Raw genomic sequence first — 21,746 nt, 5'->3', positions numbered from 1 at the left:
AAATAGCTAATAGCTTAAAAATTAAGTTTTCAAAAGGGGGGGTTTGCAGCGATGCCATATAAAAACATTTCTCAAAGATACCTTAAAGAGATAGTTCACCCAAAAAGAAAATAGCTTAAAAATTAAGTTTTCAAAAGGGGGGGTTTGCAGCGATGCCATATAAAAACATTTTTGGTTTCTCAAAGAACATTTCGGTGAACAGAGCCATTTTTTCTTGGTTTGAAGAACTTCTTAATAATCCGAAGATCCTTTTTCCACTATAAAGAACCTTTTGTGGAATGAAAAGGTTCCATTTATGTTAAAGGTTCTTTATGGAACCATAGATGCCAATGAAGAACCTTGATTTTTAAGAGTGTACAGCCAAAGAGATTCCTAGTAGCTTGTATATATACTCACACAGACTCTTTCTCCTCATGCCTTGGAAAGTCTGGAGTGTTTTAGTGCTGCTATGTGCTAAATAAACACTCATCTCCCCCTCTTGAGATGTTAAAGCATAGATCATTTCCTTAAATGTCTACTGTTGTTTTTCACCTACAGTTTTAAACTGCTGCGAGGGCGATGTGCTCTTCCTCCTGGATTCATCTGGTAGCGTGGCCTCCTACGAGTTCTTCCGTATGGTGGACTTCCTCAAGGAGCTCCTGCTGCCTTTCTCATTGGGGCCGGATCAGGTGAGGGTGGGACTGCTGCAGGTTGGGACCGAACCCCATCTGGAGTTCAGCTTTGACACCTACAGCTCCCAGGACGGACTGCAGGCGGCCCTGGGGAGGACTAAACAGCTGAAGGGCGACACCAACACGGTGGACGCTCTACTGATGGCTAGGAATCAGGTTTTGAAACAGGGTGTGCCGGGAGGTGCCAGACCAGATCTGCCCAGGGTTCTGGTTTGGCTCACGGATGGAGTGGATCCCGGCGAGGTGCAGGAACCAATGGCGAGGCTGCGGGAAGAGGGCGTGGCTATACTGGTGGTTTCCACTGGTCACGGGAACTATCAGGTGCTGAGAGAGGCTGCAAGTCCACCCGCTGAGGAGCACCTGTTCTTTGTGGACATTGACGATATCAACATCATCAGCGAAGACTTGAGGAACGCAATTATTGGTGGGTTGTTTATTAAATGTCTCAATAACTGCATTAGTTCATGGCAAAAAAAACAACAACAAAAAACATCCTGTTATCATGTACTCACCCTCAATACTTTACAAACCTGTATGGCTTTTTCTTCTGTTGAACACAAAGGTAGATGTTTGATGACCATGGACTGTCAACCTCCAAAAATAAATATATTAATAAATAAATATTATTTGTAATAAAAAAATAAAAATTATAATTATTATTATTATTAATATTACTAATAATATTAATTCAGTATTAAATGTTTCGTATATTTTTTGTAATATTACAGTGTAATGTTATCTAATTTATTACTACAGTAATAAGAATCTAATAAGTTCATGATGATCTTTTCCATACTACAAAAGTAAATATTGACCATGGGCTGTCAAGGTCCAAAAAGGACAAACAACAACAAAAAATCCTCATAATAATAAAAATAATAATAAAATATGATTATTATTTATTAAATATTACATATTTAATGTTTTGTAACATTAAAATGTAATTTTAAGTGATTTCTTAAAACAATAAGAATCTAATGAGAGCTACAAATGATTGCTGAAAATTTCTATTGACTAAAAGAAATGAAAAAGAACCGAAACAAAATTAATAAATCAATATATATGTACATATACAGAAACTTTCAAACAAACTTAAAGGTGAAATGTTGGGACTCAAAACATGCTCATCTTTAAAGTCAACATGAAATAAAATAGCGCATAGATTTAGAAGTTTATTATAGAAGTAAAAAACACCATAAAAGTAGTCAGTTTGACTGCTGTATATATATTCTTCTGAAATCATACTATTTATGTGAGGAACAGACTGGAATATAAATAGTTATTCACAGAAAATTTGGCCTTGTGCAGTAGCTCTCAAATTTCATAAATCATAAAAAACCATACTTGTAGAAATGAATACAAGTTTGGAATGAGTAACTGATGGCAAATAAGAATTATTGCTTTAATCCTAACTGTAACTGAATCAAATGAAAACACAAAATTCTTAACACTTTACAAACCTCTATAGATCCTGGTTCTATATTTCATCTAGAGTAACAGTCAATCTTATGAGAGCGTTTTCTTAACGGGGAAAGTGATCTTATGTGGGTGCGAATAGCTCCGTCCCTCCACCCCAGTGTGCCGAAAGAATCTCGAATGCCAGTCAACTCCAACACAAATAGCTTGAGATGGCTCCAAGAGAAGAAGGGCCCGGAGGAAACGGACAGAACCCGCAGACACTGTAATAAGAGATGAGGGCTATTTATACAGAAATTATTTTGGCCTTTTCGAACCCCGGCGAAGTCCCCCACAGTGCTAGACATTGCTATTATTAGTGGGCATTCTTCCGCATATATATAAAGCGTTACATATGTGCAACTTCCAGAAACTTACATAAACAAACGCATAGATCACACACAATAATTCAGAGCAGGTGGTGTCGTGCCCTTTTAGAAATTGCCCTAGGCGTGGATTTAGTGACTCGAGTGATTCGTTTAATTTCTGCCATCTCTTATTTCTCTTTCTTCATGTTCAAACGCAGAGATTATCCGGGCCGAGAGGCTACAGGTAAAGTCGGTCACCACCACTACAGCTCAGCTGGAATGGAGGCCTGTGTTGGCTGGCACCGGCTACTACGATATCCAGTTTGGTCCCATCCGAACAGGGCAGACCGCATGGACGGGAGGTGCAGGCACCAGTCCTGGCACTGATTTGGGTCCTTTTCAGAGCATCACACGGCCCGGAGATGCCAGCTCGGCTAAGCTGATTGGCCTGCGTCCCGACACCATGTACACAGTCACGCTCACACCGAAGGCCAACCTGGAGTTCCTGAACTCTCTTCATGCCACCTTCACTACACAGCCAGGTGAAATATATATATTATTATTATTATTGATTATTAATGATAATTAAGAAATTATACTGCTCATAATGAAAATTATTTTTATGACCATTACTTTTTGTCTTTTATATATATATATATATATATAATATAATATTAATAGGAGCATGACTATTAATCTCTCAATAATATATCCCAATCATATTTCATCCCAAAATCAAAAGAAGAAAAAAAATTAATTATATTTTGCATAATGAAAATAAAATTATATTTTGCATAATAATAATAATGATAATTAAGAAATTATAATAATTATAAGAAATTATTATAATGAAAAAAGTAATGGTCATAAAAATCATTTTCATTATGAGCAGTATAATGTCTTAATTATCATTATTATTAATAATAATAATAATAATTTAATGTTCATATTTAATGTTAACTTAATATTAAATATTTGATATATTTTTGTAATATTAAAATGTAATTTTAACTCTATTACAATAATGGCAATTAAGAATCACTGTGCAATACTGGAAATACTGAAAAACAAACTCAAATTGCATCCATTGCATATTTACTGTTAAAGTCAACATGAAACAAGAATGAGTGCATATTATCCTCCTCCCACAAACCCCCTGTATTTTAGAAGTCAAATTGGATATGAACAGTTTCATGTTGACTTACACAAATATTAAGGGACACAAAAGGCACCCACTTTATCACTCTTGTGGATTATATAAAGTTATTTAGGTACATTTAAATTAAAACCGTGTTCAAACGCTGAGATGTTCTCCTCTCTCATGTCTTCACCCCAGTGAATCCTCCTCAGCCAGAAGTGCAGACTCTGTCGACAGTGACCGTGTCAGAGTCCAGCACTAACAGTGTGCGTGTGAGCTGGGGTCCACTGCTGCCTCACCTCATACAGGGCTACCAGCTGGAGTATTCAGCGCTTCCTACAGGCCCGCTGCGGGTCATCAGCGTCAGTAACAGACAGAACACCACAGTCCTGACCGGCCTCCAGCCCGACACACAGTACCTGGTCACCGTGAGCGCGAGACAGTCCTCCGGCAGAGAGAGAGCCATGACGGTTAAAGTCTGTACACAGGAGGGTAAGAACCAACAGATTACGCATCTCATTATCAGTGCACTTTCCTTTTGTAGTACAATTACAGATTGCAGTTATATGAATTTAAGTTCACTTTAGTTCTGCTTCCTTAAACTCAAATGGCAATTCTTCTTCTTTAAATACAGGAAATGAATTAGAATTTATAAAGCATTCTCAATTTAATTTATAAAATGGAGATATCTAGTTATTAGTTACTTGTCATTCTGATGAATTCATTTGGTTTCTATAGACTGCTGATATATTTTTGTAGGCCAACCTGGAAGTTAGCATCACTTCTTGGTTCCCTCGACAAAATACCAATAGGACTTCTGTGACCAACAAAAGTTTATAATTCTTACAAGTTTTATTAAGATAATCTTTACAAATGAACACAAGTTTTATGAATTTTGATGAATTTTATGATTAGGCTATAAACGGTCTGTAATATTTTTCAATGGTTTTGAAAGAAGTCTCTTCTGCTCACCAAGGCTGCATTTATTTGATCACAACATTCAGTAAAAACAGTAAAAATGTGAAATATTATTATAACTTCAAATAACTGTTTTCTGTTGTAATATATTTTAAAATGTAATTTATATCTGTGATGCAAAGTTGAATTTTCAGCATCATTACTCCAGTCTTCAGTGTCTCATGATCCTTCAGAAATCATTCTAATATGCTGATTTGCTGCGCAATCTTTTGTAACATTATAAATGTCTTTACTGTCCCTTTTGATCAATTTAATGCATTCTTTCTGAATAAAATTAATAATTTCTTATATATATATATATATATATATCGGACTGACACCAAACGGTCATGTAATAAAAATTATTAATGATGCAAATACATTTTCATTGAAATATTGATAATGTGTAGTATTAGCTAAGAATTAGAAGGATTTGGAATGAGATGCTTTCTAATGAGACCACCCTATTTTAATGTTCCTGCCAATTTCATTCCCACATCCCCTCCCTCTCACCTCCCTCTGATTCCCAGCAAGAAACGGGAAGCCTGACCTCTCTCCCTGTTTCTCTCAAGTGTTGCCAGCGCTCTCAGATCTGCAGCTGACCACAGTGGGCAATGAGTCAGTGCAGCTCCGCTGGAAGGGGAGTTATGATGGTCTCCGTGGTTACTGGGTCACATGGGAGCGAGGTCACAGCCAGCACTCCACCCGGTACCTACCACCCAACCGGCTCTCCACCACCCTCAACCATGTGCCCTCCAGGGCCCGCGTCTGCGTCTCTCCGGTGTACCGGACGGCCCGTGGGGAGGGACTCTGCTGCACTGCTTAAATGGGCTCCGGTGAGACGCCTGTCAGGGAAACATGGGGATTATGGGTTATTTTAAATAATAAGCATCTTAAAGTTGCAGTATGTCATTTTTTTTAATGTACTAAAGCATAAAAATACCATAATATGATTGCTTCTCTGAAAAACAACACTACAACTAGTTATTCCACTTTGAAATGTGCGTTCCGTATCGGAATGTCTTTTTTTGTTTTGGTCTGTGTGATTCCGTACACTGCCAAATTAACCAATGGTATTTTCGACACCCTGGTTTGCGAGTTGGTGGAAAACACAGTGTATTGCAGCCATGGAAGCCAGCAAAAGAACTGGGTAAAAGATCGCAGATTCTACCTTACCGGAAAAGCCTCGGCATCCATTTAAAACATACTTTGAGAAGAGGCGTAATAAAACGCGGATAAATAAACTCATCAACTTAAAGTCTAATGCTTGTCGCTATTGTTTCTGTTGCGAGTCCTCAATCTGGCAACCCGTGAGATTGTTGATTCTGAGGAAGAGGGGGTTGGAGAAACGACTCTCTGTAATATTTTGAATTTGGACTGCAGTTCCCATTTCAACCTCTAGCTATCAATATTACATACCGCACCTTTAACCCTGTAAAGCCTGGCATAAGAAATAATAGCCTGAAAAAAGCAACTTAATTGAATCGTAGACAAAACCATAAAAAACACCTACACAAAAAAGTTTGCATGTATTTTTTGTTGAGTATCTTATTTATCAGGCAAATAGGAGAATGTGGAGGTCAAGCAAACCCAAGTTGCTTCAGCCCATCTTGAAATATTACTAACAATATTAAAGTTATTCTTGTTTACTTTATAAAAATCAGTAAATAATTCACAGCAAAAAGAAACGTGAACCACAACCTGAAGGGGGACTTTCTTACAATGATAGTTTTTTACTTGCTAAAAAAGTATAAACTATCATTTAGATGACTGAAGGCACGTAGTAGGTTGTGTACAGCAGGTTTTTTTTAGCAAAGTTTGATGTTGATCATTTAGAGACCTTTGCGTATCAAATATGATACTGTAGGCTTTTTAGGGTTTAAAGGTGAAGTGAGTAATTTTACCACAGAATTGCATTTGTAATAACAACAGCACCTTCTGTTTGTGTTACCGCACAGCTGCGTTGACCTGGAACTGTGGTGCACCGCTCTGCCAAACACGAAAGATGGAGGGATGAGCAACACCAAAAACTTCCCACAAATGGACAGATGGGAGGACAAGGGAGTCCAGGACACTGTAGCTGTTTGAATATTCATCACCCATAGATGTTGATCTTTAAACACCCCAACACAACATGCACTGACACGCAAACCCCAAACCACACTTCTAATATAGGAGACTAATTGAGTCTGAACTCAAAAGTGACCTTCTGAAGAATCAGATTCAAAGGAAAGTTTTGGGTTCAAGTTCAGTGCTATTGACGGCTGAGATCTGTGGCTTGCTGTGCATTGCCGTAGACCATTTTTGAGTTTATATCTCGCAATTTATATCTTGAGTTTGTTTCTTGCAATTCTGAGGAAAAAGAATAATTGTGAGATATAAACTCACAATTCTTTTTTAATCTAAGATTATATCTGACAAATGTTTTTTTTTTAATCAGAATTCTGTGTTTACATCGATATGGAATTTAAAAAAAAATTGTTGCTTTTTCCTTGCAATTGCAATATTCTATTTCACAATTTGTTTCTCGCAGTTCTGAAGAAAAAAGTAAGATTTGCATGATATAAACAGAATTGGGAGATATAAAGTCATAAATCTTCCCACCACAGAAAGAAAATAATAAATAAAAGTTAATTGAAAGCTTTTTTCTTGCAATTGTAAGTTTATATCCTACAGTTCAGATTTTTTTTCTCAAAATTGCGAGAAAAAAATCTGAATTGTGAGATTAAAAAAAAAGTCACAAGTACCTTTTTTATTCTATGGCAGAAACAAGCTGCCATACATTTACAGTAATGCACTTATAATAGAAGTCTATGGGGCAAGACATTAAACAGTCTATTGTTCGTATCTTATGCATTTTGAGAGAAAGTTACAGGGTTTACCGACTTTATATGGTCATGAGAGAAAGACGGATTATTACTTTGACTATAACAGACAAAATTCAAAATTTTAACATGCGGCTATATTTAAAACTGTGTGTATTTTAACATTTGTGTGCAGTTTCTTTTACCAAAGACTTCCAATTGAACCCATGATATTCCTTTAAATTGCCAGAATGTTTACGTATTAGAAATGTAAGTTTTTATTAAGAGTTATATCGCCAAAGCAATAGTTTGTAAATATCCTACTAATGCTTTTTGAGTTATATTTATCAGAGATGTAGTTGGTTACTGTATATTCGAGATTTTGAAATGGGAACAATGAGTTTTAGGGGGAATCTGAATGGCTTCCATCACTGGTTTTTCTTTAAGGTCAATGCATATATTGTAACCCTGCTTGGGTTACACACGTTACCATAACTGCAGACTTGGTCAGCCGTGAAACTCTGAAAACTGGCACGGATCTTAATCACTGTGGCTAAAGTACTAAGACTTCGCAGATGTTTTGTGGTTCAAAAGGGCCACGACTGGTTTGTTTGAAGAAAAGTGACTCTTTCAGTGGTTCAAGCTTTTCCCTGTGCATGCATACTGTAGCTTGGATTTATCATTTATAGGAGTAATGTTTTTCTCTGTAGTTGTGTCTTAACTGGCAAGCATATGTTCGCAGGCTGGATCAAGGTCTTAGGGATAGATAATTTCATTCATACAGTCTTTAATGATGGTTTTCATTCCATTTCAGGGTCATTATGCAAGAATTTGTAGCTATTCAAAAAATTCAGCATCTGATATTTTGTCTGTTTGTTGCAACATAATGGCAAGTTGGGCTTTCTGCATTATGAAAAGGTGATTGTTCATTCCCAGCTTGGCTGCACGTCTTCAAACAGTTTTTAGTTATTAAATAATAAAAAGGGATCTATTTCAATCCATGTCTGCTTTTGTTTCTAAAACTCTGTACAGTAATGTGTAATATTTATGCTTTTTATTTTATTTTAGATTCTATATTTAATTGCTAAATAAGAATATAATTTAATATTTAACATTTACTTATATATATATATATATATATATATATATATATACAACACCTTTCCCTTGCCAGGAAAAAATGACACATTCATGTATAGTCCTATGCTTAATGTATTCAGTGACATTTCACCCCAAAATAGAAAAAAAAGAAAGAAAATCAAACCTGTTATTGGACCATAAAGTTTTTTATGCCCAAATTATTGCAATGTCTTTTAGAAATATATATATATATTTTTTTTTTTTGGTATTACCACTATTTTTGTCATTAGATTCTCATTACAAAAGCACACAACTCATTTTTTTATTACCGTAATACAGTCATTTGTAATGTTATAGTTAAACAATGTATACATTCTTAAATTAATAATTTTGCTTCACAGGAATGATTTTTTTTTTTTTGCTTTAAGCAAAATATAATTTCTATTTTGAAGTGAAAAATGACCTGTTCTTGACCAATTGCCTGAGATTCACCCATTTTAGAGAATAATATTTAATAGTACACCATTTGAAATGTTTATTTATAGAATTCCACTGCAGAATATGAAGTTGCCCAACTGTTTGAAAACGCTAAATTAAAACACTGATCATTCGAATGCAGAAACTAAATGTAGAAACAGAACCGACAGGCTTAAACAGTAGTCCATTATTAATCTTCAACTCTTTCTCCTCTCAATATTTTGGTTCCCTTTCCAAGTGTTCTTTGGCTGAGCTCAGATGAGTCAACTGAAATTAATGAGGGTTAATATTTGACTATGTTCGGTACAAAAATGCAGTCGCCAGCAATCTCAAGCACAGCTTACAGCCCGACGCATCTTGACATCATCCTCGTGCTAAAGAAACGCACCATCAATCATACAACACAGTTTCTGTACATTTAAACTATTAAGTTTCTAGATCATTACACAGTGTACGGACCACCTAAAATAGTTTCCCATGTTTGCTCTAGATGCTCAGGGTGCTGAGCGCTGGCACAAGAGTGACGGCTTCAGGTATGTTCTGATTTTGATCATGTGACCCTCTGCCCTGTAAAACCTTCTGTCTATGTCTCTCCTCCTGACGTTTCTTCTTTTCTAGGCACTGTTGCTCTTTCCTTTGTTTATTAGAGAGCTAAAAAAGGGGCGGGGGGGGGGACAAGAAAACGTTATTATTTTTGTTCTTTTCATCCAGGATTATTGTAGTTAAAGTAAAACCATGAAAAAAATTACTTGAAATAAAATAAACTTTGACTGAGCTTTTCATTTAGAAATAAAGATCAACAGAAACTATATAGACATTTTTAAAAAATGATTAAAAAACTAATAGAAATTACAAAAACAACAATCACTAAGACTTTAAAATTTAAATCTAAATTAGTTTGATTTTTTTTATTATGTTTTAGTTTAGTTATTTTCCATTTAATTTTGTTAATTATTTTAAACTTAACATGAAACTAAACAAAAATTATAAATTTTGCCTTGGAAACTAACTAAAATAAAATTAGATTTTGTTTTTTATATATATTTTTTGTCAGTTTTCATTTACTTTATTTCAATTAATTAATTTTTTTTTTACTTTATTTCAGCTAGTTGGCAAAGCAATATTTCTCATTTTCATTTACTTTGATAATAACTAAAACTTAAATAAAATGTAATAAAAACTATAGACTTTTTTTTTTTTAAGATATCTAATAAAAGCTAATTAAAATGACAAAAACACTACTAAATTACTAAAACTTTAATTTAATTAATTAATTATTCAAATAAAAACAGAAAATATACAAATTAAAAAACTAATTCAAAATATGAATAAAAACTAATATTTTCCCAATGATACTAAAATAACACCGTTGTCACCTTGGGTTTATGTGAGATGCTGCCCTCTGTTGGCGATGTGTTTTCACTACATTCTGCCTGCATGCCTTGACATAAAGGGTGTGTCCCTGAGGCACAATCTCTCTGTGATGATAGGTTGTTTAGTTCAGACTCCAGCCAATCACTGTGGCATGTCTGTGATGTGGTCCTTGATTGACACAGATTGTCTGATTGACCTGCGGACACAAAACAGTGGTGAGAAGAGCATATTGAGAGCGAAGAGAAATCGATTTACAGTGATTTAAATATTGACTGACTATGTGCACAGAGAATGCTCAAGATCAGCTCTTCATCTTCAGAGTGAGAACGTGAGGGAGAGGCGCCTCTCAACTTTTCCTTCTGACTGTCTCCAAAGCGTCTGCAATAATTCAGACTCTATCCAAAGAAAAAATAAGACATTTACCTTCAGAAATAACTAATAAGTGGTTCATGTATGTGACTGATGTTTGTTTAGCCGACAGACCTCTATACGCAGATGTGCCGGACTCTCAGAGTTGTCTCCAGTCTTTCGGACGCTGTCATAATGGTCTCCATAGCGATATGCGATGTGTAGCTCACGGCATGAAGGCTTCTCTGTACCATTTATCTGCATGTAAAAAAATGTATTAAACCATTAATAGAAACACACATTAGAATGACATGAATCAAAGACATAAATCAGGGGTGCCCAAACTCGGTCCTGGAGGGTCCTGCAGAGTTTAGCTCCAACTTGCCTCAACACACCTGCCTTTACGTTTCTAGTATGCCTAGTGAGAGCTTGATTATCTGGTTCAGGTGTGTTTAATTGGGGTTGGAGCTAAACTCTTCAGGACACCGGCCCTCCAGGACCGAGTTTGGGCACCCCTGACATAAATGCTCCATCACCTCCCACAATGGAGCGTTCAGCTGATGAATAACCACTTTCAATTGCTGGCTGCGAGCGAAGGCCACGATGGCGTCGTTACCGGCAAACGTGCCCGGCTGTGACAGGTTTGACACTGAAAAAGAAAAACGACAAAGATTTCTTCAAAGACATGAGCTTTCCTGCAGAAAGACACTAGAATAGCTGGATAACAGCACTCATTATATATATATATATATATATATAATAACTAGATGTTTTTTTATATATATTTTACATTTTCTCTGGTTGTTTACTGGTTCCAGTGTTATTGTAGTATCATTAATACAGCATTAAAGTACTGATGTCATATTTCATATATCAAATTAGGTTATAGTATTTTAAATAATAACAATTCTTTTTTTATATATTTTCTATTTTTATTTTAATCTTCGTTTAATTTTTATTAATTCTGCTGTGTGTTTTTGTCAGTTTTATTCGTTTAAAAATATGTGTGTCTATTTAGTTATTTGTCTAGTTTAGTTATTAGTATGTTTCTATTTAGTTCTTTTTTTTATTTCAGTTATAGTTTAGTTATTTTCAACTTAAACTTCAACTGAAACGAAACAAAAATGCTGCCTTGGAAACTGGCCGAAATAAAATAGGTTTAGTTTATTTTTTTTTTTCAATTTGGTTTATTTAATATTTTTGTTATTGCAAGTTATAACTAAAAAATTTTTTTAATTAGATTTTTTTTTCTGGTTGTTTATAGGCTCCAGTGTCATTGTAGTATCATTAATACAGTATTACAGTACTGTTGTCATATTTTGAATTAGTTTTTATTTTTATACTTTCCATTTTTATGTTAATCTTTAAGTTTTAGTAATTCTGATGTGTGTTTTTGGCAGTTTTATTATTCTAAAACGATGTGTATATTTAAGTCTATATTTTTTTAATTTTAATTTTATTATTGTCAACTGAACAAACTAAACGAAAATGAGAAATGCTGCCTTGGAAACTAACTGAATTAAAATAAGTTTAGGGGGTTTTTATCTTATTTCATTTAATTTCATTTAATGTAAATGTTTCTTAATAGTTTTAGTTAACAATAAAACATGTCAAATGTCAGTAGCACAAAAGTATGACAAAATATAAGTATGAGCAACATTAATAGTGATGCTTGACTAAGCAAACACTACTAATTAACTATTAACAGTGAGGTTAATCTGATTGGTTTAAGTTGGAAGTTTCAGTTTATTTTAGTCCAGTTTCTTTTGGATTTATGGCAACACACAAACACACATTAGAGACTACTCTTACAATGCTCTGTGAATGGCACGTCATCTTCAACGAAGGGCTCGAAGTCCTGGCTGTGTGTCATCATGTACTGTACCGTCTCCTGCCGCAGACGCAGGTGACCTCGCGAATGTCCCTCCAGCTGATCTCCAAGAGCCCGGAACAAACAGTTCCTGCGGGAGAACGTGATAAGCAGAAGCTTGACTCCTTAAAGATCTCAGTCTGTATATGACCGTCATCTCAATCCTCCACACATACCCGTCTCCAGGCACCTCACGGAGTTTGAGCACCAGAGCCTGAAGCTGGTTGGAGAAGCTGACAAACTCCTCTCCATCATCTCCTCCTGGAGGTCTGTTCTTCCTGTCTTTGGCCAGAGCCCGGTGGGCCGCTCTCTCGTCTCTCTTCCTCTCTAATTCACACTTCCTGTTTCCCTTTATGGGCTTTCCTGACTGTTTCCTTGACATGATGGAGCTGCTGTACTACACAGTGTGACAGCCGATGCAGTCATACGTCTATCTGTCACACACACAAAACTGTAACCTAAAAGAATCACAACATCATAAAATCAGTTATGACAAGGGGAATTGCTTAAAATGAACATTCAATATGACACAAACATAAAAAGTGCAGTAAATTCTTAATAGATTAAAACAGAATCACATTCAGAGAGTGTAAAAAGCTTTCTGTTTTTCAGTCTGATGTCAGCTTTCTTTTTTAGACGTGTGTGTGGTGCCTAAACCCAAAATAACTTTAGATATAATAATAATGTTATTATTATTGTTATATTGCATTTGCTTGTCATATATTTATTTAATTGCAATCTTTACTAATAATTAATTAGTACAGATTTAATACTATTACTAGTAATTAATAGTAAGCATGATATTGACTGCTTTTACCCTAACAAAAATGTAGGCCTATTGTTGTAAATACGTTGTTGTAAAATATAATTTAATAATAAATGAATATAGGCTCACATTCAAACAGCCTGGAAAATATTTCTGTAATTTTTTGTGTGGTGCCTATAACCAAAAACACTTTCAATATAATGATAACAATATTATTATCATTGCTGTTGTTTGATTTTTTTTAATACGTACTAATAATAAACAGACTAATACTTAATAGTAAGCATATCCACTGTTATTCATCCTAGGAAATATTGAGCATGGTAAACATAGTTTCTTTTAGAATACCTCAAGTATTAAAGTTATTACGACTGTAAAATCATAATGAATACGTGAATATTATACTGTAAAATCACTAAAAAAATAATCTCTCATCCAAATGATGTAAACAGCTTCCAGATTCTTTTTTTCTTTTCTTTTTTTTTTTAATTACGGTCATGGCAAATATCACAATAATGAAAACAATTAGCTTGTTTGGTTCATTTTTGATTAACTGATTAAATTCATAAATCGTACCAGGTATTATCTCAGACCATACTGCAAATCTTAAATCACAGATTTTTCAATATGTATGTAACTTTGTGTATGTATGTATGTATGTATGTATGTATGTAGAGATAGATAGGTGTGAGATAAATCCAACAAGTACAAGTTTAGAATCACGTACTGTAAATATCAGACTAAATATAGACTGATCGGGAACAGCAGCGTGATGTGTCAGGAATGTCGCGTAATAAACATGTCAGATTTGGCAGCATCTAAACGACAGAATGCGGAAGTCTGTTGAAGAGGAACGACGATTAAAGTGTCACACAACTGTACTCACATTATCAGACGACAGTAAGAAACACTGAACGACAATCTGAACAGAAACTGAATCTCACGCCGAGCTGCCCAGGGTTTGTTTACTTCCTAAAGAATCAAAGCCTCACTTCCGGTTCCGGTTATGCTTCCAAAATAAAAGACACGACCGCGAAAAGTACAAAAAAAAAAAAAAGTTTTAAATTAGAATATTTCTCAACGTAAATTAATGCATATAGGATCACCTTTAAACAGTGTAACAAGCTTTCGAAATATTTGTTATTTTTTATGGGTGGCAAGAAAAACCTTAAAATAAAATTTGAATTTAACTAACTGAATAAATAAATATTTATTATTGTTGTTGGTGTTGAGTATATATTTAATCGCAATCTATTGAATTAAGATATATAATATTTTTTTTACAGATATAATGAATCTTTAAATAGACTATTTAAAGAATAAACAAATGTATTATTTTACGAATGTGAATCATAAGTTCAATTCCCAATCGTAGTCCAGCTATAATTAACAATATTATTAACGTTTTTTAAAATGCTGTCTTTTCCTACTTGGATGAGAAACTGTTTTTCTTTTTTAGTGTATTTTAATCACCATCACTTCACTCTTTTCTGAAGGAAAGTAAACGGAGAAGATTTGATTTGTTAGATTTGTCTTTATGTGAAAATCAATTCCACAAAAACACAACTGAGAAAATAAGACATATGATTATGAGTCATAATATCATCTACAACTGAGTGACAGAGATTGAGCAAATATGTATTTATTTTATGGCAGTAAAAGATAGCACACTCTACACATGACTTTTATACATCCTTTATAAATAGTTATCATCTGATAAAAAATCATTACACCATCTAAACAGACATACGTAACAGTCGTAAACTTTCAAGTCATTATTTCCCTCTCCCAGCTGCTCTGCAGCTCTCAGTACAATAACTGTGTCCGTACGGTTCCTCATGACGTGTTCCTCACGGGTCAGTTCACAAGCAGAACTTCATTTTGGCTCAACTTTCTTCACGTAGGCATTGACAGCAGCAGGGCACGAGCCTTATGAAGCGTGAGCTCTGAAACTCATCCGCCTCTGTCTGTTCACCGGCAGTTCCTTAGCCTTGGCCTCCATCGCCGCATCCATCTCGTCATCTTCAGGGAAGCTGGTTTGTGGCTCCTGGACCTGCTCCTTCACTGGTATGAGCTCCTGCACCTTCAGCATCTCAAAGTCAGGCTCCTCGTGGTCAGGGAAGAGAGAAGAGGCCACCTGAACCACGCCGCTCACCATTCCCAGGATGGCGAACGTGCCGCCCACTAGATAGACCTTCAGAGAGCCCTTGGAGGGACCAGCACTCAGCATTTCCTTAACAAAAGGGATGAGCTCATGCATAGTGTCCATATTAGTTGTAGTTACGTCTGTGAAAGAAAAAAAATCAAGGGTCATGATATGAATATATGATCAAATTAACTAAATTATTGTAGTAAACAGTGCCGGTAAGAAGCATAATCTTAAAAACAACATGAAATACTGTTCGTATTTAATTCAAATATTTAATTCAAGGGATTAAATAGAGGTATAATTAATTCAAGGGATATTTAATTCAAATATTTTTTACATTGTGCATTTATAAGAACAGGAACATGTTGCCGTGGAGTATTTTTTCTGAGATAAATACCAGGGTTTTTATAGTTACTAAAATTGAAACTTTAATTAAAACCATTTTAAAACAATCATTACTTGCAATAAAATAAATGTTAACTGGAATCAAGTTTCCAAGGCAACATTTCTCATTTTAATTTAACTTGATGTACTAAAACTGACATATAAATAAATGTGTTTATATAAATGCATATCGCCATATAATATAAACATATATAAAAACAACAACAAAACTACTAAAAACACAGCTTAAATTACTAAAACTTTAAAAAATAAAAAATAAAACATGACAAAAACTGATTCAAAATATTAAAAACAACTGTATTTGTATCTCGATGATACTAAAATAGCACTGGTAAATAAAATAAGATGTAACCGTTTTATTAATTGAACACCATATATTTTATTTTTCACTGAACAACTTTTAAATGTGAGCTCTGACTTGTTCTTTTTCACTTAAAAAAATATTGTAAAATACATTTAACAGTGTTTTTTCTGTAAAATTAAAAAGTCCATTATATCTATTACAGTTGTTCACCATTTAGAGTAAGACAAATAATAAATAAATAAATAACATCATAAATAATAATTAACAATAGCATTTTAATAGTATTTTACAGTTTAAATTGCAATCATACTTAAAGTATATGTCAAAATTGACAGCGTCAAAGCAGAAAATTATATATATATATATATATATATATATAAATAAATAAGAAAGAATGTACTCACTTGTAAAACGGTGAAGAACCTGATAATTCCTTGTTAAGGTTTATCCTCAGAGTTTCAGTGGGTGTTGGAGGTGTTGGTTCAGACGCTCTGTCTATTTAAGGCCAGCGGTCCTCTATCCACATCCACTATACATGAATATTCATGAGGCTGGAGAGGAGATGCAACTTTTGTCCAAGTTGCTTCATGTGAGCGGTGAATGACTGCAGGGCTGCTGGCGAAATGATGAAACCTGTCTGCCAAGTTTCACAAAGACAACGAGGAGATGTGTCTTTTGATCACCATAAAACACACTGTACGTGAAGATCGTGTATAAACAGACTGAAGCAGTGAGGACTTGATGACCCAGCTGTGATGGTTAATACTAAATTCAAAGTTCACAGATCAGTTTTATAGTGTGATAAGGAGAGGTAAAACACTTTACTGAATGTTGTTTAACAACAAATACTAATTTGTCCAGATGAAGGCAGATGATATGATATGTAAACACAGACATGTGAGCAATAAAAAAAGCATTCAACTGCAAAAATGCACTTTACTTTTATATATACCATGATAATGAACATTTACTATATTCATATACCACAAATAAATATGTTTATTCAGGATATTTCAATGAAGAGAACAGTATTGGTGCATGTCCAAAAAGGACAGTTTTTCCTTAGTACAATGTGCAATTAAAAATAGCATTACTGTTGCAACTTAGTAAGTAAAGGGACATAAAAATGCATGTCATTTACTGTCAGAAAACTATAACGTTAAGGTAAGTTCCTACTGTTTGTTGTTTTTAGACAGTAGATTAGACTATGATAAGAGCCGCCACATCATTCGCTGTAATGACCTTTACTCCACTGCCCTCTGCTCATGCTCCTACATTAACAAACCTGATGAATGAAAGTAAAATGTCCTTCAAATAAAAAAAGTGAAATATTAATATAGCTGCAGAGCTGCATTTTTTAAAATGTAATAAAATCCATTTAAATATAATTATATTTTATTTACATTTACATTTAGTCATTTAGCAGACGCTTTTATCCAAAGCGACTTACTAATGAGGACAATGGAAGCAATCAAAATCAACAAAAGAGCAATGATAAGCAAGTGCTATAACAAGTCTCAGTTAGCTTAATGCAGTACACATAGCAAGGACTTTTTAAATAATATAATAAATAAAAAGAAAACAGATAGAATAGAAAGAAAAAAGAGCAAGCTAGTGTTAGAGGTCTTTTTTGCTTTTGTTAATTGTATAATAAATGAAAAGAAAACGGATAGAATACAAAAAGGTTAGAAAGCAAGTGTTAGTTTTTTTTTTTTCAAAGAAGACAAGTAGCAAATTAATAGTGCGCAAGTCTAAAAGGGACAAGTGTTTTTTTTTTTTACTTTTTTTTTTTAATTTTTAAGAATATTACAAATATTTAAAAATATATACATTTAAATATTTTATGTGAAACATGTTTTACTGTTTTATTCTTTTTCTTTTATTCATATTTTTTCATTTTAGATTTTAATTTAATGTTTAATTTTTATATTTATCACAAAAACCTTATAATGCTGTATTTATGCTGTATTTATTTATTTTTCAGAAACAGGTTCTAAACACTATGAGTCAATGATTTTGCATCAAGAAGGTTTTGAAATCTTTTATTATTACAATGAACTGAATTTTTAAAATTGTATAAATTTCAATATAATTTAATTTTATATTAAATATATTTTAATGTTTTATTCTTACTATTTTTTATCTTTATTTGTAATTTTTATATTTATCACAAAAATTAACATTAAGACTCTGCAACAGTATAATGCTGTATTTATGCTATATTATTTATTTAACTTTGTTTTTAATTTTTAATTTTTAAAAAACGGCATCTTTTTATTTTAATATATTTCAGTATCATATAAATTGTTTTTTTAAATATGCTTTATTCTTACTATTTTATTATCTTTATATTTTATTTAAATGATTTTCTTTATCACAAATTAAAATTAACATTAAGACTGCAATGGTATAATGCTGTATTTATGCTGTATTATTGATTAAACTCTTTGTGCATTATATGCAAATTTATCAGCAGTTCAAAAGCAAAACATGCAATTTATGCCAACATTAATCATATTGGTCAATGATTTTGCATTAAGAATGTTCTTAAGTGCTTCAAAAGTAAACAAAAATGTCCTTCAAATAAAAAAATTAAATGTAATAATATTACATTAAACTGCATTTTTTTAATTTAATCAAAACACATTTCACTGTGATTATATTTTATATAAAATATATTTTAACATGTTTTATTCTTATTATTTTATTTTCTATATTTTTTTATTTTATTTTTAAATTTATGACAATTAAGAATGAACATTAAGGCTACGCAATTATGAGCTTTCTTTGTTATAACTTAGTATGCTAAACACAATATACCATTTGTGCCAGCATGAATCATTTAGGTTATTGCAATAGCTTTTTCTTTAGAATCAGGCTATATTATTTCAGAGTCAGTGATTTTGCGTTTGTAAACAGCAAACATGCTGACCTTTCACTTTCAGTAACATCCCAACTGCAGCACATCCTTAAAATGAGGTAAAAATCATCACTGCTGTGTCCCTGCGTATGAGGTGAGAGGGTATGTTGGGTAACGGGACTCACTGTAGACGTGCTGTAGTGGTTGTGACTGAGGACAAGACCGCATCCGATACTTTTGACCCGTTTTACTCCCATATGTGCCATGCTCTCTTCCCTAGATGCACAGACAGTGTTGGGAAAGCACGTTCAACACACGCAGCCCGTGCTGAGCAGCAGACGTGATGGTTAACACTGTACACAGGAAGAAACTCATTAACAATAACATGACTCAAAGCAATATGCACTATATCTGAGATCACACCGTTCTCATATGACTTATGAGAGTGTTTTAGTAGTTGATGTTTAAAGGGATAGTTCACCCAAAAATGAAAATTCTGTCATTAATTACTCACCCTCATGTCGTTTCAAACCCGTAAGACCTTCGTTCATCTTCGGAACACAAATTAAGATATTTTTGATGGAATCTGAGAGCTGTCTGACCCTCCCATAGACAGCAACGCAACTGAAATGTTCCCAAGTCCAGAAACGTAGCAAGGAGATCGGTAAAATAATCCATGTGACATCAGTGGTTCAACCGTAATTTTACGAAGCTACGAGAATACTTTTTGTGCGCAAAAGAAAAAAAAAATAACGACTTCAACAATTCATCTCCTCCGCATCATCCTGTAGCGCCAAAATTTCATTTTTGGGTGAACTAACCCTTTAAATACAAAATGTGAAGCTAAATATAGACTCATGTCTGGGGTCAGAAAGTTTTATTTATTTTATTTATTTAAGAAATTGATAAGCTACCTTTATTCAGCAAGAAGGCATTAAATTGATCAAAAGTGACAGTAAAGGCATTTATAATGTTACAAAAGATTTCTATTTCAAATAAATGATGATCATTTGAACTTTTTTCATCAAAAAGGAAATTATCATCATTTCCACAAAAATATGTAGCAGCATACCTGTTTTCAACATTGATAATAATAAAAAATGTTTTTTGAGCAGCAAATCAGCATATTAGAATGATTTCTGAAGGATCATGTGATACTGAAGACTGAAGTAATGATGCTAAAAATTCAGCTTTGCATCATAGAAATAAATTATATATTAAAGGGGTCATATGATGTTGCTAAAAAGAACATTATTTTGTGTATTTGGTGTAATGAAATGTGTTTCTGCGGTTTAAGGTTCAAAAAACATTATTTTCCACATACTGTACATTATTGTTGATATCGTCCTCTTTTGGAAGGCCAAACAAAGTAGTTTCGCTTTCACAATGAAACACACAGCGCCTTCACGACATGGCGGCAGCGGCAACAACAATACTACAGCGAGAATAAACGTTACGCCTTCTTTCTTTGCGTGAACATTTGGGCGGTGTTATGCAAATCTTCCCACATAGTGAGGTAGATATGTGGGGGCGTGTTAGAACGAGCCGTTTTAGGTAGGTGTGGCTGACTCTGAACTTTTATAAAGAATATCTCTTTGGATTTGAGACTTTAGTCTTTGCAACTTTACAGATCTTCTTTATGCACCAAGAGCTTGTAACACTCCAAAGAGAAAGGAAAAATTTTAATCGCATCATATGACCCCTTTAAAACATATTCCAATAGAAAACTGTTATTTTAAATTGTAATCATATTTCACAATATTACTGTTTTTACTGTATTTTTGAGCAAATAATTGCAGCCTTGATGAGAGGCTTCTTTCAAAAACATTAATAATCTTAGCAACCCCACACTTTTGAACAGCAGTGACAAATAAAATATTCAAATATGCCTATGCCCAAAACCGCTGTTGAATCCAACATTCAAATGTGCACAATGATGCCAAAATAGCCAAATGTTTAAAAAAAATGGCAAATATTTTATTTACTTTTTATAAATTTACCACATCATCAGTAAACAGATGGCAGTAAATGTCAATAAGACCGATCATAACATGAGGCGTCTGTCCTTCATGCATTCGCACACACTCAGCAGTAAGATGACAGTGATGATGATGCTAATCTGAGCTCAGGTGAGTGATCTGCACGTCTACAGGTCAGCCATAATTTGTTTACTGGGACCATCACAATATGTCATGTCATGGATATTTATATGTATTCTTTTTATTTATTTATTTAATATGTTCACATTCTGATCGTCTGTCTGAAATGATAATTTCTTGTCAGTAGACGGCCACTGCTATGATTGGCTAACGTCATTGCGTAGGAAATAGTATCAACACCCCCTCACTACTGCGAAAAAGGCATGGCAGTTAAATTTGATTGTGTTGAAATGAACTGAACGGAGAATAATAATTTTAAGTTTGTTCTAAAATATTTTCCATCTAATTTGTTGTGATACTTTCAATAAAAAATTCAAAGTGTGATTATTTAATAAGTACAGAGTATATCAATACAAAAATAGATGTACAAACAAATTAATAATAATTTAAAGGGAGATTAAGAACAGACATACCAGATATATCAGATTAATTTACATATTGGAAAATAAAACATATAGATGACAAATAAAATAAAAGGTAAAGAAAGGACTATTAAATACTAAAAAAGCTGGTCCTTTGCTGGTTTATGCTGGTCCTTTTGCTGGTTTTTGCTGGTTTATGCTGGTCCTTTGCCAGCACATGACCAGCATAAACCAGCAAAAGGACCAGCATAAACCAGCA

General features: G+C 33.7%; 2 protein-coding genes across 2 annotated transcripts in view; one reads left to right on the top strand and one right to left on the bottom strand.

The window, feature by feature from the left end:
- The window catches only part of LOC107697884 (von Willebrand factor A domain-containing protein 1-like), a 13,014-nt gene extending 6,133 nt beyond the window's left edge, over positions 1-6,881 (top strand). The window contains exons 2-6 of the mRNA XM_016498729.1: positions 538-1,095; positions 2,653-2,976; positions 3,771-4,064; positions 5,102-5,365; positions 6,488-6,881. Of these exons, the coding sequence (XP_016354215.1) occupies positions 538-1,095; positions 2,653-2,976; positions 3,771-4,064; positions 5,102-5,355 (1,430 nt within the window). The 3' untranslated portion in view covers positions 5,356-5,365; positions 6,488-6,881. The remainder of the gene's footprint in view (positions 1-537; positions 1,096-2,652; positions 2,977-3,770; positions 4,065-5,101; positions 5,366-6,487) is intronic.
- A 2,008-nt stretch (positions 6,882-8,889) lies between these two features.
- Positions 8,890-14,275, bottom strand: LOC107697886 (OTU domain-containing protein 3-like). The gene is made up of 8 exons (XM_016498735.1): positions 14,135-14,275; positions 12,659-12,940; positions 12,425-12,573; positions 11,149-11,261; positions 10,748-10,870; positions 10,542-10,659; positions 10,267-10,460; positions 8,890-9,541 (listed from the first exon to the last, which is right to left on the bottom strand). The coding sequence occupies exons 2-8, from the start codon at positions 12,862-12,864 to the stop codon at positions 9,377-9,379; spliced, it is 1,068 nt and encodes a 355-aa protein (XP_016354221.1). The 5' UTR covers positions 12,865-12,940; positions 14,135-14,275; the 3' UTR covers positions 8,890-9,376.
- Between the last annotated feature and the right edge of the window lie 7,471 nt (positions 14,276-21,746).

Source organism: Sinocyclocheilus anshuiensis, unplaced genomic scaffold, assembly GCF_001515605.1.
Source record: "Sinocyclocheilus anshuiensis isolate Anshui unplaced genomic scaffold, SAMN03320099.WGS_v1.1 scaffold78, whole genome shotgun sequence".
NCBI classification, from domain to species: domain Eukaryota; kingdom Metazoa; phylum Chordata; class Actinopteri; order Cypriniformes; family Cyprinidae; genus Sinocyclocheilus; species Sinocyclocheilus anshuiensis.
Note: the sequence above shows the minus strand (reverse complement) of the source record. Positions and strands in the feature narration are given on the sequence as shown.